Genomic DNA, 16088 nt, shown 5'->3' with positions numbered 1-16088 from the left:
TAATCAAGTGCTTGTCAAATTGTGAATGAGAGACTATTGGAGTGTGTATTGCCTGCGCAAAAAACAGCAGAGCTCGTGCCTTTCAAGCGACTTTAAAATAAATCATGAGTCTCGTCATGCAGCCTTACAATGTATTAAAAATCTAAACATATAGCCCAACATTTGTACAACTAAAGTTACATTAATAACTCAAAATTTGAAATGGGTGCTCCTATATGCTTTTGTTAACTGCTCTACACAGAATAGCCACATGTGCGCACTCCCTCAAATCGCTGGGAGAACATATTTATATTTTATTCAGATTTGTTCAGTTGTATTTTTCATACTATAAAATAATTTAACATAATGCCATGGAATTATAAGGAAATGTTGTCTGCTAAATAAACAAATGTAGCCCACAGCAATTTGGCATAGCCACATCAGCACCTTATATAAGGACAACTGAGTATGATATTAATTTATTCTGAAAAAGACTACATTTTCTTCATGTTTCTTTAGACCTGTCTAAGATAAATAAGGTATTTATTGGGAAGGTGTGGGATATATTACATGGATTTATTAGACTTTTTTAAAAATGTTGATGTTCCAAAAGTCTGCATCAGGTACTTGTAGACTGTGTGGAAGCCAGGACATGCTCAATGATTGTTAATTAACGGTCAATTACCGTGAGACCGACAGTTATTTGCTTGACAATCACCGGCAGACAAAATTTTGTGAGCACCACAGCCCTAGTGCTGACTGAACACATTTGTCCAAGAGATTAGTTCTTGCTGGCTATCATTAACAAGTGTTGACACCTCAGTCAGTTCCCATGGAGTTTAGAACTTCTTTCTTTCTTCACAGTGCAGTGCATTTCAAATGCTCCTTGCTTGATGTGATGCGTGCCAGTACAGAATCCTTTGGTTCTTTCAATAGCATGCTTCCAGTTACAGTGCCTTCAGAAACTATTCACATGCCTTTACCTTTTCCACATTTTGTTACAGCCTGAATTTAAAATAGATTAAATGTAGATTTTAAAAAATTGTCACTGGCACAATAGCCCATTACGATTTTTTTTGTAAACACAATACCCGATCATGTCAAAGTGGGATTATGTTTTTCTTCCTTTTTTTACATCAATTAAAAATTAAGGTTAAATGTCTATTATTCAACACCTTTTGTTATGGCAAGCCTAAATAAGTTTACGAGTAAAAAATATTTAAGTCACAAATGTGTTTGTTCTAACAAGTCACATAAGTTAAACGGATTCAACCACAAAGGCCAGGGAGGTTTTCAAATGCCTCGTAAAGTAGGGCACCTATTGGTAAAAAAAAGCAGACATTGAATATCCCTTTGAGCATGGTGAAGTTATTTATTATACTTTGGATGGTGTATAAAGACGACATAACTCAGTTGCTGGAGAGGAAGGAAACTACTAATGGATTTCACCATAAGAGCAATGGTGACTTTAAAACAGTTTAAAGGCTTTAATGTGAGAACTGAGGATGGATCAATAACATTAGTTACTTCACAATATAAACCTAATTGACAGAGTGAATGAAGGAAGCCTGTCTAGAATAAAAAATATTCCAAAACATGCATCCTGTTCGCAACAATAACACTGCAAAAAATTTGGAAAAGTAATTTACTTTTTGTCCTGAATACATTTTATGTTTGTGGAAAATCTAATACAATACATTAATGAGTATGACTACATAATTTTCATGCTTAGTGGTGGCTGCATCATGTTATGCAGAGTTTTTCAGAATAAAAAAGAAACAGAATGGAGCTAAGCACAGACTAAATCTTAGTAGAAAACCTGGTTGTCTGCTTTTCACCAGACACTGGGAGATGAATTCACCTTTCATCAGGATAATAACTTAAAACACAAGGCCAAATCTACACTGGTGTTGCTTACCAAAAAGACTGAACGTTCCTGAGTGGTCGAGTTACAGTTTTGAATTAAATCTGCTTGAACAGCTATGGCAAGACTGATGGTTGTCCAGCAATGATCAACAACCAATTTAACAGAGCTTGAAGAATTATAAAAAGAATAATGGGCAAATGTTGCACAATCCAGGTGTGGAAAGCTCTTAGAGACTTATCCAGAAGGACTCACAGCTGTAAACACTGCTAAAGGTGATTCTAACATTGACCCAGGAATTTGAATATTTATCTACTCAAGATATATTAGTGTTTTTATTAAAATTTTTCTCACAAATGTATTTTGTGTAGATTGTTGACGTGAAATGGTATGGCATAGTTGGTTGTGGGGAAGTTGAAGCTCATCTACTGCATTTCTACACAATAAAACAAAAACAAAAACCTCTAATGCTATTTGGAGAACAGCAAAAACAAACAAATGACCCCAGACATTTGTTATCGGCACAATATAAAATGTAAAGGTCTGTGGAAAGGCATGCAACGTCAACCAGTACTAAAACTGATCATAAATTGACTCTTACTTCTGGAACGGTAAAATGTCAAATGCTGACATCCGTAGCTATTATTTTTCACCATAAAATTGCACCTTTATAATAAAGATTACATGCATCTAAAATCGCATTTGCAGACTAATGTTATATAGGCTACGATTCCTAATTTGAGTATATTGCATAGCCATAATTTAGGCTAATAATTTAAGTCAATCACTGCAAGACACAGTTCTGAACAATGTCTTCCTTAGGGCGTAGGGACAGAGTAGGCCTAATCAGAGACCTTTCTTTTCCTTTCATATCACGGGAAAAATGTGGCATTTTATAAACCCGAACCAAGCGGACCGCTCCAACAGAGTGTTACATGGCTATGGCTTGCTATATAAAACGGGCAGACAGGCATCGAGGCATTGTTACTGTTTGATTGAACATTCAAATGGGCAAAACGGGGGACCTAAGTGAATTTATTAAACCATCTAGGGCTGCGAAAAGTGGGAGACGCACATTTTACAATGCATCCATCTTACCTGGAGGAGGAAATGATTGTCCCAATCTACGATTGTATTTAGAAATACTGCATAGTCCTATTTAACTGCTTTTCACTTGCCGCTGCATCTCAACAATCGGCTATTTGGTGGGCTATTTGCCGGGTGCAGTGCCAAAATTGCGAGCTTAAAACAATCCACAGCTCATTTTTTAAATGTGGCCAAGTCATGCTCTCTGGGTAAGTATTTAGAATGATTTATTAATTATACAACTCATTTTGGAAAATTCCATTTCAAATGCCGACATCATATTTAAAGCAATTCGTGCACTGCCTAAACGGCTGACTGGCAAAGCAAACTCTGGAATGGTCTCTGCTCTCCTTTTAAGCATTCTAGTACAGTTAAATAGTTAACACGCACATGGACGCAACTATCTAAGGCACTGCATCTCAATGCAAGAGGTGTCTCTTCAGTCCCTGGTTCGAGTTCAGGCTGTATCACATCCGGCCGTGATTGGGAGTCCCATAGGGCGGCGCACAAATTGGCCCAGCGTCCCCCGGGTTTGGCCAGGTTAGGCTGCCATTGTAAATAAGAATTAGTTCTTAACTGACTTGCCTGGTTAAATAAAGAATACACACAGTACACTGACCAAAAAGTAATTTTGTTGGCATTTACAGGTCCCCATTACCAGTAAAACATAATCAAAACCTATTTCTTTCACTTATTTGCTGTGCTGTTTCGTTGTTCATTTGTTCAGTCGTTTCATTCTTTATCAGGATTTCTAAAAAAAGATTCACATCTAATAACACTATTTGACGTGTCAAATAAACTTGTTGACCAATCAGGACCTGAAATGACTGCACGTCACATAATAAATTAATGCGTAGTAATTAAATGTCACTCATGTCACAACGATTCATCGATACGTATGCTAGAATGCTTGTAAAGGTGTCTGGCGCACCTACAGTGCTGGTCATTTAAAAAAAAGCTAGCTAGCTCATGGATGCAAACAATTTTCTTCCCCAAAAACATAGCAAAACAATCATCTGTTGTTAGCTAGCTAACTATATAGCTAGGTGTCATCTACAATAACCCTGATTTATAAGACCGTTCTATTTTGATTAATGGTGGTCGGACTCATATATGTGAAGCTAGCCACAGTAAGAAGTAGCCACAATAGCGGACTTTGCGGTTAGCCTTCAAAACAAAAGTATGTCATTGACGGTAATGCAAATTAATACAAATAGTAGAATTATGCCATAATTTAATATATCCTGCTAAACAAGGTTGGAATGTTATATAAAATCAACAAAAGACTAATTTGTTAGTTAGTTGCATTTGAGGCATGTTACCCCATTTCATTGATCCCCAATCCTTAGGTAAAGCTGTACAGTGCGATATTAATGTCAATAGGCTGACTGGGGAGGTGATGTCACAGTCCCCCGATAAGAGCTACGACGCTAATATTTGCATAAACTCTTGACAGTTGTGTTCTGTGGGTGTCACCGAGTAGACTGAAACCCCATTTCATTGCATATTCCAACCTTGTTTAAAATGATCAAGACTTAATATGGCATGATTCCACCAATTGTAACCTTCTGCATTACATTCAAAGAGGTACTTTTATTTTGAAGGTGAACCGCAAATTCCACTATTGTGCCTAATCCTTATTGTGGCGAGCATCACAAAACATCGCCCGGGGCAGGAATTTTTAGCTAATATCGGCCGATTCCGATATGTTCACTGATCTATCGTGCATCCCTAATATTAACTTGTAAAAAAAAAAGGAACTTCCCTTTTTCAGGCCCCTGTCTTTCAAAGATAATTAGTAAAATTTCAAATAATAACTTAACAGATCTTCATCGTAAAGGGTTAAACACTTTCCCATGCTTGTTCAATGAACCATAAACAATTAATGAACATGCACCTGTGGAATGGTTGTAAAGACTCTTACAGACGGTAGGCAATTAAGGTCACAGTTAAGAAAACTTAGTAGAAAGGCATCTTCAGTGTCCTGACTCTGAAAAACACCAAAAGAAAGATGCCCAGTGTCCCTGCTCATCTGTGTGAATGTGCCTTAGGCATGCTGCAAGGAGGCATGAGGACTGCAGACATGGCCAGGGCAATAAATTGCATTGTCCGTACTGTGAGACGCCTAAGACAGCGCTACAGGGAGACAAGACGGACAGCTGATCGTCTTCGCAGTGGCAGACCACGTGTAACAATACCTGCACCGGATCAGTACATCCGAACATCACACCTGACAGGTACAGGATGGCAACAACAACTGCCCGAGTTACACCAGGAACACACAATCCCTCCATCAGTGCTCGGACTGTCCGCAATAGGCTGAGAGAGGCTGGTCTGACGACTTGTAGGCCTGTTGTGCCTATGGGCACAAACCCAACGTCGCTGGACCAGACCGGACTGGCAAAAAGTGCTCACCGGGGGGTGATGGTCGGATTTGCATTTATCGTCAAAGGAATGAGCGTTACACCGAGGGCTGTACTCTGAAGCGGGATCAATTTGGAGGTGGAGGATCCGTCATGGTCTGGGGCGTTGTGCCGCAGCGTCATCTGACTGAGCTTGTTGTCATTGCAGGCGATCTCAACACGATGCATTACAGGGAAGACCTCCTCCCTAATGTGGTATACCCTTCCTGCAGGCTCATCCTGACAAGAACCTCCAGCATGACAATGCCACCAGCCATACTGCTTGTTCTGTGCTGGATTTCCTGCAAGACAGGAATGTCAGTGTTCTGCCGTGACCAGTGAAGAGCCACGATCCACCCCCCCCCCCCCCCCCCTCGTTTGATTGTTAGTCTATATCAATTCCCTATTACATACTGTATTTGACATCATTCCCCTAATTCCGCTCTAGTCATTACTATGAGCCCGTTCTCCCAAATTAGGTTGCCAACAACCTGTGAACTTTACTACCCCCCCCCCCTCTTTCTCCCCACATCACTCTCTCTGTTCTGTGGATTCTAGCGGTGTGATATGTGCACATCCATAATATCACTTCTCTACATTTCTACCCTGCAGGTATCCTGGAGACGATTTGGGATAAGCACAGTGTTACGGCTGCCACCCCCCCTCCCTCTCCCACCTCAGGAGAAAGCGGTGAGAATGTGGGCTATAAATCAGGGGGCACATTTCATTCCAGAAAGTTGTTCACACCCTTTACAGATCTGATTAGATTGTATAGGTTATGCTACTGCTTTCACCCACCCAGTCATCTTAGATCTACAAGGGGGGAGTGAACAATGGGGGAGGAGAGGAGACAACTGTGCTAAGTGTGTTTGTGAAGGTTGTATGACAATGTGTGTGTATTTGAGAGAGGGAGTGGGACTGGGAGAGATGATGTTAACCCGGCCTTTTATTTGTCCTCGTCCCACCTCCCTTTTAAGCAGAGTTGCTGGGCAGTCTATTGCAGGGCACCCATTACTCCAAGCTGCTATCCCAGCCCATCCCAGCACTGGATGATGACAGTCAACAGTTGTGCTCCCTAGCTCTGGAGTGTCTGGCCCATCTATTCAGCTGGATCCCCCTTTCTACCAGCATCACCCCTTCCCTCCTCGCCTCTATCTTCCACTTTGCCCGTTTTGGCTGTGACCTGCGGGTCAAGCCCAAGACTCCCCCTTCTATCTACTCGTCGTGCTCGTCCAATGGCGAGCATGCTCCCCCTGCCAATGGCGGAGGTCGGCCCGGGCATCAGATGGGCGGCAGCGGGCAGGTGGACAGGTCACGGCTGGGAGTGCTGGCCATGACGTGCATCAACGAGCTGGTGTCCAAGAACTGTGTGCCCCTAGACTTTGAGGAGTACCTACTGAGGATGTTTCAGCAGACTTTCTTCCTGCTACAGAGGCTGACGAGGGAGAACAACGCGCACACCGTCAAGAGCCGGCTGCAGGAGCTGGACGAGAGGTAGGCCCACACATGGAATTAAATAGAACACATACAGTACACAATGCTTTCAGAAAGTATTCACACCTTTCTACTTTTTCCACATTTTGTTGTTACACGGTAGGATTAAAATATATATGTTTTTCAATGATCAACACTAAATACACTGTCAAAGTAGAAAAAATTCTAACATTTGGATTAAAAATATATGTATATATGAGAAATGTATGTGTGTGTGTGTATATATATGTATGTGTATTTTTTTTAAAGTATTTAACCCCCCTGAGTCAATACATGTTAGAATCACATTTGGCAGTGATTACAGTTGAGTCTTTCTGAGTAAGTCTCTAAGAGCTTTCTACACCTGAATTGTGCAACGTTTCCCCATTTATTATTTTCAACTTTCTTCAAGCTCTGTCAAATTGGTTGTTAATCATTGCTGAACAACCATTTTCAGGTCTTGCCAAAGATTTTCAAGCAGATTAAAGTCAAAACTGTAACTCGGCCATTCATGAACATTCACTTTCTTCTTGGTAAACAACTCCAGTGTAGATTTGGCCTTGTGTTTTCAGTTATTATCCTTCTGAAAGGTGAATTAACCTTCCAGTGTCTGGTGGAAAGCAGACAAACAGGTTTTCCTCTCCGTTCCATTTCTTTTTATCCTGAAAAACTCCCCAGTCCTTAACAATTACAAGCATACCCATAACATGATGCAGCCACCACTATGCTTGAAAATATGGGGAGTGGTAGGTACTCAGGACATAATGTTAATTGCTTTGCCACATTTTTTGCAGTATTACTTAAAATGTTAAGTGCCTTGTGGCAAAAAGGATTCCTGTTTTGAAATATTTGTATTCTATACAGGCTTCCTTAATTTGACTCTGTCAATTAGGTTAGTATTGCGGAGTAATGTAGCGCCAATGTTGTTGATCCAGCCTCAGCTTTCTCCTATCACAGCCATTAGACTCTGTAACTGTTTTAAACTCGCCATTGGCCTCATGGTGAAATCCCTGAGCAATTTCCTTCCTTTCTGGCAACTGAGTTAGGAAGGACTCCGTTATCTTTTGTAGTGACTGGGTGTATTGATTAGGGCAGACCCCATTTTTAGTCAACTGGTTGTTTGTTTGTTCGATATGCTTTTGGTCGACCGAGATTACTTTAGTCGAGCAGAACGGAATGTTTCTTTCTTTCATGGTGAACAGGACACCTGTCTGATTCGTTGTGGAGGCCACAGGGATGGCACAGTCCATCTAAGACACGTGATATTGAAATTGTATATGGTTGCCTCATGCAACCGCAATATGTCGGATAAAGCAATTTCACAGATTTGGCTATTTTTAATCTATGCTATGCTATAATAAAAGCTTTACCGCTTTTTTCCCGTTAGAACAAACTGGTATTATTTATTTAGCAGAAATAGGCAGAAAAATTATATTGTAATCTAACAGCAGCTGTTTGTCACACATAATATGCACACGGCTCTCACTCCTGTACCTTAATTTTTCTTGCTCTCCTTGTTGATATTATTACAATTATTATTATGATCGTCATTATAATATTAAGTAATGTCGTTATCATTAGCAGGCTACTCTTTAGCCTTGTATAACCAAAATCGAGCTGTAGGCCTAAGAGGGAGTCCTGTTTAGTCTTAATACCGTAACTTACTTAGGCCTATATTTCAATATGTAAGTTACTGTATCAATCAATTCATTCGTGCATGCCATCACACATACTTAGGCCTATATTTCAATATGTAAGTTACTGTATCAATCAATTCATTTGTGCATGCCATCACACATGTTTCATGTTTTGAAATACAATCAAGCAGTTTGGTTTTAAAATTAAATAACTAAGGCCAAAACAATAAATAAACCACAATTCACAAATGCATGCTACTCTTTTTGTCTGCTGTATCAAAGGCTTTATATATTAATTATTTTGTTGGCACAGACTCTGGTACACTTGTTTAGTGGTTGCAATGTTCCAAATGTTCAGAATTTTTTTAAATATTGTAATCTTACAGCAACTGTTTGGCACACACAATACTGATGCAACGCTTGTTCCTATACCCTCCTTTTTCATGATCTTCAGCAGGTTCCACAACTAAGTCAAATGTCTTCCACAGAGCTGACTTCCCCTTTCCCCCCTGAGCAAACAGTAAACATTTGCCCCTTTCAAATGTATTTTTCACGTCCTCCGCATCCAATTTGCTGTCGACATTACTGTGTATGGAGTTAGTTATAATTTATTGATGTAATTGATCGCATGCGATGCACGTAAAGAGAGCGATGGTTACGGGAATCGGGAATGTTTTTCCTAAACAAATTAGAGTTTTAACAGAACTTTTCAGTCAGAAATAAGAAACTTTGTTGCAGCTTCAGTACAGACAGTGCAATAAACACTTGCTGTATTTGGAGAGTTTTTCCCATTCTTCTCTGCAGATCCTCTTAAGCTCTGTCAGGTTGGATGGGGGAGCATTGCTGCACAGCTATTTTCAGGTCTCCATAGATATTTTATTGTTTCAAGTCTGCGCTCTGGCTGGGCCACACAAGGACATTAAGAGACTTGTCCCGAAGCCACTCCTGCGTTGCTTAGGGTCATTGTCCTGTTGGAAAATGGAAGATGGAAGATGAACCTTTGCCCCAGTCTGAGCTCTTGAGCAGGTTTTCATCAAGGATCTCTGTACTTTGCTTGTTCATCTTTCCTTCGATCCTCACTAGTCTCCCAGTTCCTGCCGCTGAAAAACATCCCCACAGAATGATGCTGCACCACCATGCTTCACCGTAGGGATGGTGCTATAGGTGTCTTCCAGACGTGACGCTTGGCATTCAGGCTACATAGTTCAATCTTGGTTTCATCAGACCAGAGAATCTTGTTTTTGATGGTCTGAGAGGTTCCTAGGTGCCTTTTGGCAAACTCCAAACGTGCTGTCATGTGCCATTTACTGAGGAGTGGCTTCTGTCTGAACACTCTTACCATAAAGGCCTGATTGGTGGAGTGCTGCAGCGATTGTTGTCCTTCTGGAAGGTTCTCCCATCTCCACAGAGGAGCTCTGTCAGAGTGACCATCGGGTTCAAAACCACTGTCTTCGTGGAGACCTTGAATGCTGCAGCCGTTTTTTGGTACCCTCCCCCAGATTTTTGCCTCCACACAATCCTGTCTCGGAGCTCTACACAGACTATTCTTTTGACCTCATGACTTGGGTTTTGCTCTGACATGCACTGTCAACTGTGGGACCTTATATAGCCTTTCCAAATCATGTCCAATCAATTGAATTTACAAATCAAGTTGTAGAAACATCTCAAGGATGATCAATGGAAACAGAATGCACCTGAGCTCAATTTCGGATGTCATAGCAACGGGTCTGAATACTTACGTTTAAAAAAGGTATTTCTGTTATTTTATAAATTGCAAAATGTTCTTAACCTGTTTTGCGTTGTCATTATGGGGTGTGTAGATTTGATGAGGAAATAAAATAATTTCATAAATTTTACAATAAGGCTGTAAATTAACAAAATGTGGGAAAAGTCAGGTGGTCTGAATACTTTGACGATGACCAAATTGCAACATTCAATCAATTCTTTACATATTAAATAGCAGACTACACCAAATGGCATTGCTTTTAGGGGTGGAGTTGATTATTCTGATTTGGAGAAGTACTTTAATTACATCATACTTACACTTTAAAAAATCTATTTTAAAAATATAAATATAAACACAACATGTAAAGTATTAGTCACATTTTTCATGAGCTGAAATAAAAGATCCCAGAAATGTTCCATACTCACAAAAAGCATATTTCTCACAAATTTTGTGCACAAATGTGTTTAAATCCCTGTTAATTAGCATTTTAGCCTTTTTTCAAGATAATCTCTCGAATTTGGCAGTACATCCAACCGGCCTCACAACCGCGGACCACGTGTAACCACGCCAGCCCAGGACCTTCACATCGAGCTTTTTCACCTGCGGGATCATCGGCGTAATAAAGCCCTTTTGTGGGGGAAAACCCATTCTAATTTGCTAGGCTTGGCTCCCCATCCACCCATGGCTTTGCCCCTGCCCAGTCATGTGAAATCCATAGATTAGGGCCTAATAAATCTATTTCAATTGAATGATTTTCTTTATAAGAACTGTAACTCAGCAAAATATTTCAAATTGATTAATGTTGTGTTTTATACTTTGGTTCAGTATAACAACTCACTGTTTAAATATAACAGGTCATCAGTGTCGTTTTCACAAAATATTCTGGTTCTCTGCATAGTGTTTTGACGGCGACATCAGATGTGTATCATGGAGACAGAAAAAAAATGTGATGCTTTTTCCACGTGTCTATAGTCTTTTAAATAGTTTGTTAGACAAAAGTTAATATTTTGAGGAAATAAGTGTAATCTATATTGAAGTGAGCCTTTTTGTGCTGCTAACATCTTCTGGTGCATCAAATACTTTGTCAGATACTTCCTTGATGCCATTAAGTGCATCGGATTGCCTGGCTTGTCAGCACAGATAGACTTTTTAGAAGGGGCTGGGGAAGGCTATGACAGGGGCTTTGAGAGGAGTGGTCAGTGCTTGACTTGGATATAAAGAGTACCGGAACCTATTTCACTCCACTTCAAGTCTTGTATTCAAATTCTGCACAGAACAGAAATAGCTCAGCCCCTAGAATGAAATCAGGTAGCTGGCCAATGCATTCATGATTTGGTTATTGGTTCAGAAATTTAGCCAGAGACCTCAATATAAAGTAGAGCCTGACCAATATGGGGCCAGGTAGCCTAGTGGTTAAGAGGGTTGGGCCAGTAACCGAAAGGTTGCTGGTTCGAATCCTCGAGGCACCTATGTGAACAATCTCTGGCCTTGAGCTGACCATTAAGTCACTGCATAAGAGCATCTGCTAAATGAGTAAAAATGTTTTAAAAAATACACATTCCGATATGTCTGCCGACAAGTCTTCCAGCCATGGACCAGTTTTCTGAACATATTGTGGTCCTGAGGAAATACAGCCCCACAAAGATGGAATCGGCATTCAAATTCTGAAGAGGCTAGACGGGATCTTGGAAACTACATTGGTCTTTTTTTTTTTAAACCTTAAGTTTTGAACTTGATGTGTCAGTGTATGGCTCATTCCATGCATAATATACTATCTGCAGTCCTTTCCAATTCCCAGTGGAGAAAGTTGCAGAATTGTTAAAAGATCTGCACACTCGTTCCCGTCATGTAGGCCTAGTAAACGCATGCTCTGAAGCAAGAGGGTTAAGAATGCAGCAGAGATAAAGGATACACTTTCTTTACCTTAATTTATGGATAGTTAAATATGTTAATGTAAATATCTCTAAAGTACCTGTTTTTAGATTTAGTTAATGTTAAGTGTTAAACAATATACTCTACAAGTAAAAACATTTTAATGAACATTTTGAGCATGGTTTATTTTGAGAGGGTGATCCTATTTTAAATGGAGTGTTTTAGAAAAATGTACACATGTCTGAGGGACAAAAAGGCATTCTAGTCATGGAATGACCCACATCTGACATTGTACACAACTACTATCTGAAATTATACTCCATCCATTGTAAAGGCGGGTATCATCTGTAAAAGACCAAAACAGGCCAATATCAGTCAACCAATATATCAGTTTGACTAATGCAAAGATATATGTGGCACTCTCTCCCTCTGTCTGCAGTTATGTAGAGAAGTTCACTGACTTTCTGCGCCTGTTCGTCAGCGTGCACCTTCGGCGGATCGAGTCCAACGCTCAGTTTCCTGTGGTGGAGTTTTTAGCCCTACTTTTCAAGTACACTTTCAATCAGGTAGCACATCCTTTCAGCCATTTTGTTTACTTTCTACATTTGCCTTTACGCTGCTCACAGGGGCTGCTGACACCAAAATATCCTATGGAAGTATGCGCGTACTACAGTATCGTATACCGTAGTTGAGGAAAGATTAGAGAAAAAGAAAACTCTGCAGCAGGCCAAGATGGCTTCCATAATAATATTACCTAGAGTTTGACTGTTGAGGAATCAGAAACCTCTGTCATGTACTGTAGAGAAAATAACTGCTCTTCTGCTCTATTGTTATAGCCCACCCACGAAGGCTATTTTGCCTGTTTGGACATCTGGAGTATCTTCTTGGATTATTTAACCACTAAAATCAAAAGTAGGCTGGCTGACCGAGATGGTGTGCTGAACAGGTACAACTGAATGGATGTAATGTCACTTTGTGTTGTTCTGGTTCTACTTGTATATAATGCAAAGGAGTTTGGATGTACTATCAATAGTGCCTTCTGATGTGTGAAACATTTATGGATCAGTGTCTGTAATGCAAGGTTCTTCAACTTTGATCTTGGAGAGCTACTGGTTGTGCAGACTTCTCCCAGCACGTCACTTGATCAACACACCTGATTCAAGTAATCAACTAACCATAGCATCCAGTCTGGGATATTATTAGCGGAGTCTGTCTTACTGAAGGGCTTAAACGAAAGCCTGCACACCCAGTAACCCTTGAGGGCCAGAGTTGCTTTAATGTTTTAATATGGTTCTGTCTTTAATTACTAGCCTCTTGTATGACGCTGCTTCTTCTACTGGCTGCTAATCTGGCCTCTTGTGCGGTCCTACAGGTATAAGGACGCTTTAGTGCTGCTATTAAGAGAGGTTCTCAACCGAATCCAGTTCCGATATAACCAAGCCCAGTTAGAGGAGCTGGATGATGAGACCCTGGATGATGATGTAAGAGGCTTTACTTCTCGCACTGCTTTCGTCAGTTGTGCTGAGAATTATATTTGTCTGCACCTTTATTGCCTAGTGTGTTAAAGGAACATTTTGATGTCTCCATTAATCACATATATTACAACCGTGTATACACATACACAGACTGCTTGTTTTTCCTCAACCTGTATCATTTACATTACATTTACATTTAAGTCATTTAGCAGACGCTCTTATCCAGAGCGACTTACAAATTGGTGCATTCACCTTATGACATCCAGTAGAACAGTCACTTTACAATAGTGCATCTAAATCTTACCATAGCAACAGACTGAATGGCAACGGTACTTGCGGCAGAGTCTGGAGGTTGTTGTCAAGGTGATGGAGCTGCTGCCATCCCATGCCTTCGCCACGTTGGTGAGTGTTCTCCTTGTTTGTTTTTATTCCTGGAAAATCCCAAAAAAGGTCAACACACTGAAATGCGCCTAATTAATAAAATGTGGTTGATTTTAAAGGTGGTATTATGCACATTGAATGTGCAGGCCTTTTTTGTCTGGTTCATGTATCACCTTTCACCCTGCAATAGTTTAATGTGATGCGCTTATGACAACATGGTGTTGTCTTCAAGACAAAACGCCTGACAAACATTGATGTTGGAGTTACTATTTCTTAAACCCCTGACTCCTGAACCATTTATCTCTCTCTCTCAGTTCCCTGTCCTTCAAGAGGACTTGGATGTGTACCTGGGTTTGCAGCAGTTCATCGTCACTTCAGGAACAAGTGAGTGAAATTTTTTGCATGAGACAACATTTTATTCATCATATGCACATAATAACAGAGGAGTGTTAACGGTCCAATGAAATGCTTACTTGCGAGCTCTCGGCAGTAAAGTGAAAAAAAAATACATATACAGTTTACATACTTAGGTTGGCGTCATTAACTCGTTTTTCTACCTCTCCACAAATGTATTGTTAACAAACTATAGTTTTTGCAAGTCGGTTAGGACATCTACCTTGTGCAAGTCATTTTTCCAAAAATTGTTTCCATACAGATTATTTCACTTATAATTCACTGTATCACAATTCCAGTGGGTCAGAAGTTTACATATACTAAGTTGACTGTGCCTTTAAACAGCTTGGAAAATTCCAGAGATTGATGTCATAGCTTTAGAAGCTTCTGATAGGCTAATTGACATCATTTGAGTCAATTGGAGGTGTACCTGTGGATGTATTTCAAGGCCTACCCTCAAACTCAGTGCATCTTTGCTTGACATCATGGGAAAATCCAAAAGAAATTAGCCAAGACCCCAGAATAAAATTGTAGACCTCCACAAGTCTGGTTCATCCTTGGGAGCAATTTCCAAACGCCTGAAGGTACCACGTTCATCTGTACAAACAATAGTACGCAAGTTTAAACACCATGGAACCACGCAGCTGTCATACCGCTCAGGAAGGAGACGTGTTCTGTCTCCTGGAGATGAACGAACTGAGAAAAGTGTAAATCAATCCCAGAACAACAGCAAAAGACCATGTGAAGATGCTGGAGGAAACCTGTACAAAAGTATCTATACTTTAAAAGGAGTCCTATATCGACATAACCTGAAAGGCCGCTCAGCAAGGAAGGAGCCACTGCTCCAAACCCCATAAAAAGCCAGACTACGGTTTGCAACTGCACATGGGGACAAAGATTGTACTTTTTGTAGAAATGTCCTCTGGTCTGATGAAACACAAATAGCACTGTTTGGCCATAATGACCATTGTTATGTTTGGAGGAAAAGAGGGAGGCTTGCAAGCCGAAGAAAACCATCCCAACTGTGAAGCACAGGGGTGGTAGCATCATATTGTGGGGGTGCTTTGCTGCAGGAGGGACTGGTGCACTTCACAAAATAGATGGCATCATGAGGATGGAAAATTGTGAAAATATTGAAACAACATCTCCAGACATCAGTCAGGAAGTTAAAGCTTGGTCGCAAATGGACATTGACCCCAAGCATACTTCAAAAGTTGTGGCAAAATGTCTTAAGGACAACAAAGTCAAGGTATTGGAGTGGCCATCACAAAGCCCTGAGCCCAATCCAATAGAACATTTGTGGGCAAAACTGAAAAAGCATGGGTGAGCAAGGAGGCCTACACACCTGACTCAGTTACACCAGCTCTGTCAGGAGGAATGGGCCAAAATTCACCCAACTTATTGTGGGAAGCTTGTTGAAGGCTACCTGAAACGTTTGACCCAAGTTAAACAATTTTAAAGCAATGCTACCAAAATACAAATTGAGTGTATGTAAACTTCTGACCCACTGGAAATGTGATGAAAGAAATAAAAGCTGAAATAAATCATTCACTCTACTATTATTCTGACATTTCACGTTCTTATAATAGTGGTGATCTTAACTGACCTAAGACAGGGAACTTTTACTAGGATTACATGTCAGGAATTGTAAAAAAACGAATGTGTTTGTAAACTTCCGACTTAAACTGTGTGTGTATATGTATATATCTCTCCCTCTCTCAGCTAACGTTTTTTTATTTAGGCCTTTTAGCCCAGAGATGTTGTACTTTTTTTGTCACTCAAATATCACATTAATACACA

At 40.3% G+C, this 16088-nt stretch overlaps 1 protein-coding gene across 2 annotated transcripts in view; it reads left to right on the top strand.

The window, feature by feature from the left end:
* Positions 1 to 16088, top strand: part of xpo6 (exportin 6) — a 70558-nt gene that overhangs the window by 22064 nt on the left and 32406 nt on the right. The window contains exons 6-12 of one of the 2 annotated variants that reach the window (XM_046304858.1): positions 5944 to 6021; positions 6309 to 6825; positions 12479 to 12605; positions 12876 to 12985; positions 13412 to 13520; positions 13824 to 13916; positions 14210 to 14279. In XM_046304858.1, the coding sequence (XP_046160814.1) occupies positions 5944 to 6021; positions 6309 to 6825; positions 12479 to 12605; positions 12876 to 12985; positions 13412 to 13520; positions 13824 to 13916; positions 14210 to 14279 (1104 nt within the window). The remainder of the gene's footprint in view (positions 1 to 5943; positions 6022 to 6308; positions 6826 to 12478; positions 12606 to 12875; positions 12986 to 13411; positions 13521 to 13823; positions 13917 to 14209; positions 14280 to 16088) is intronic. The other variant, XM_046304859.1, reaches the window with a different exon arrangement.

The sequence above is a fragment of the Oncorhynchus gorbuscha genome, linkage group LG16 (assembly GCF_021184085.1).
Source record: "Oncorhynchus gorbuscha isolate QuinsamMale2020 ecotype Even-year linkage group LG16, OgorEven_v1.0, whole genome shotgun sequence".
Taxonomy (NCBI): Eukaryota; Metazoa; Chordata; class Actinopteri; order Salmoniformes; family Salmonidae; genus Oncorhynchus; species Oncorhynchus gorbuscha.
Note: the sequence above shows the minus strand (reverse complement) of the source record. Positions and strands in the feature narration are given on the sequence as shown.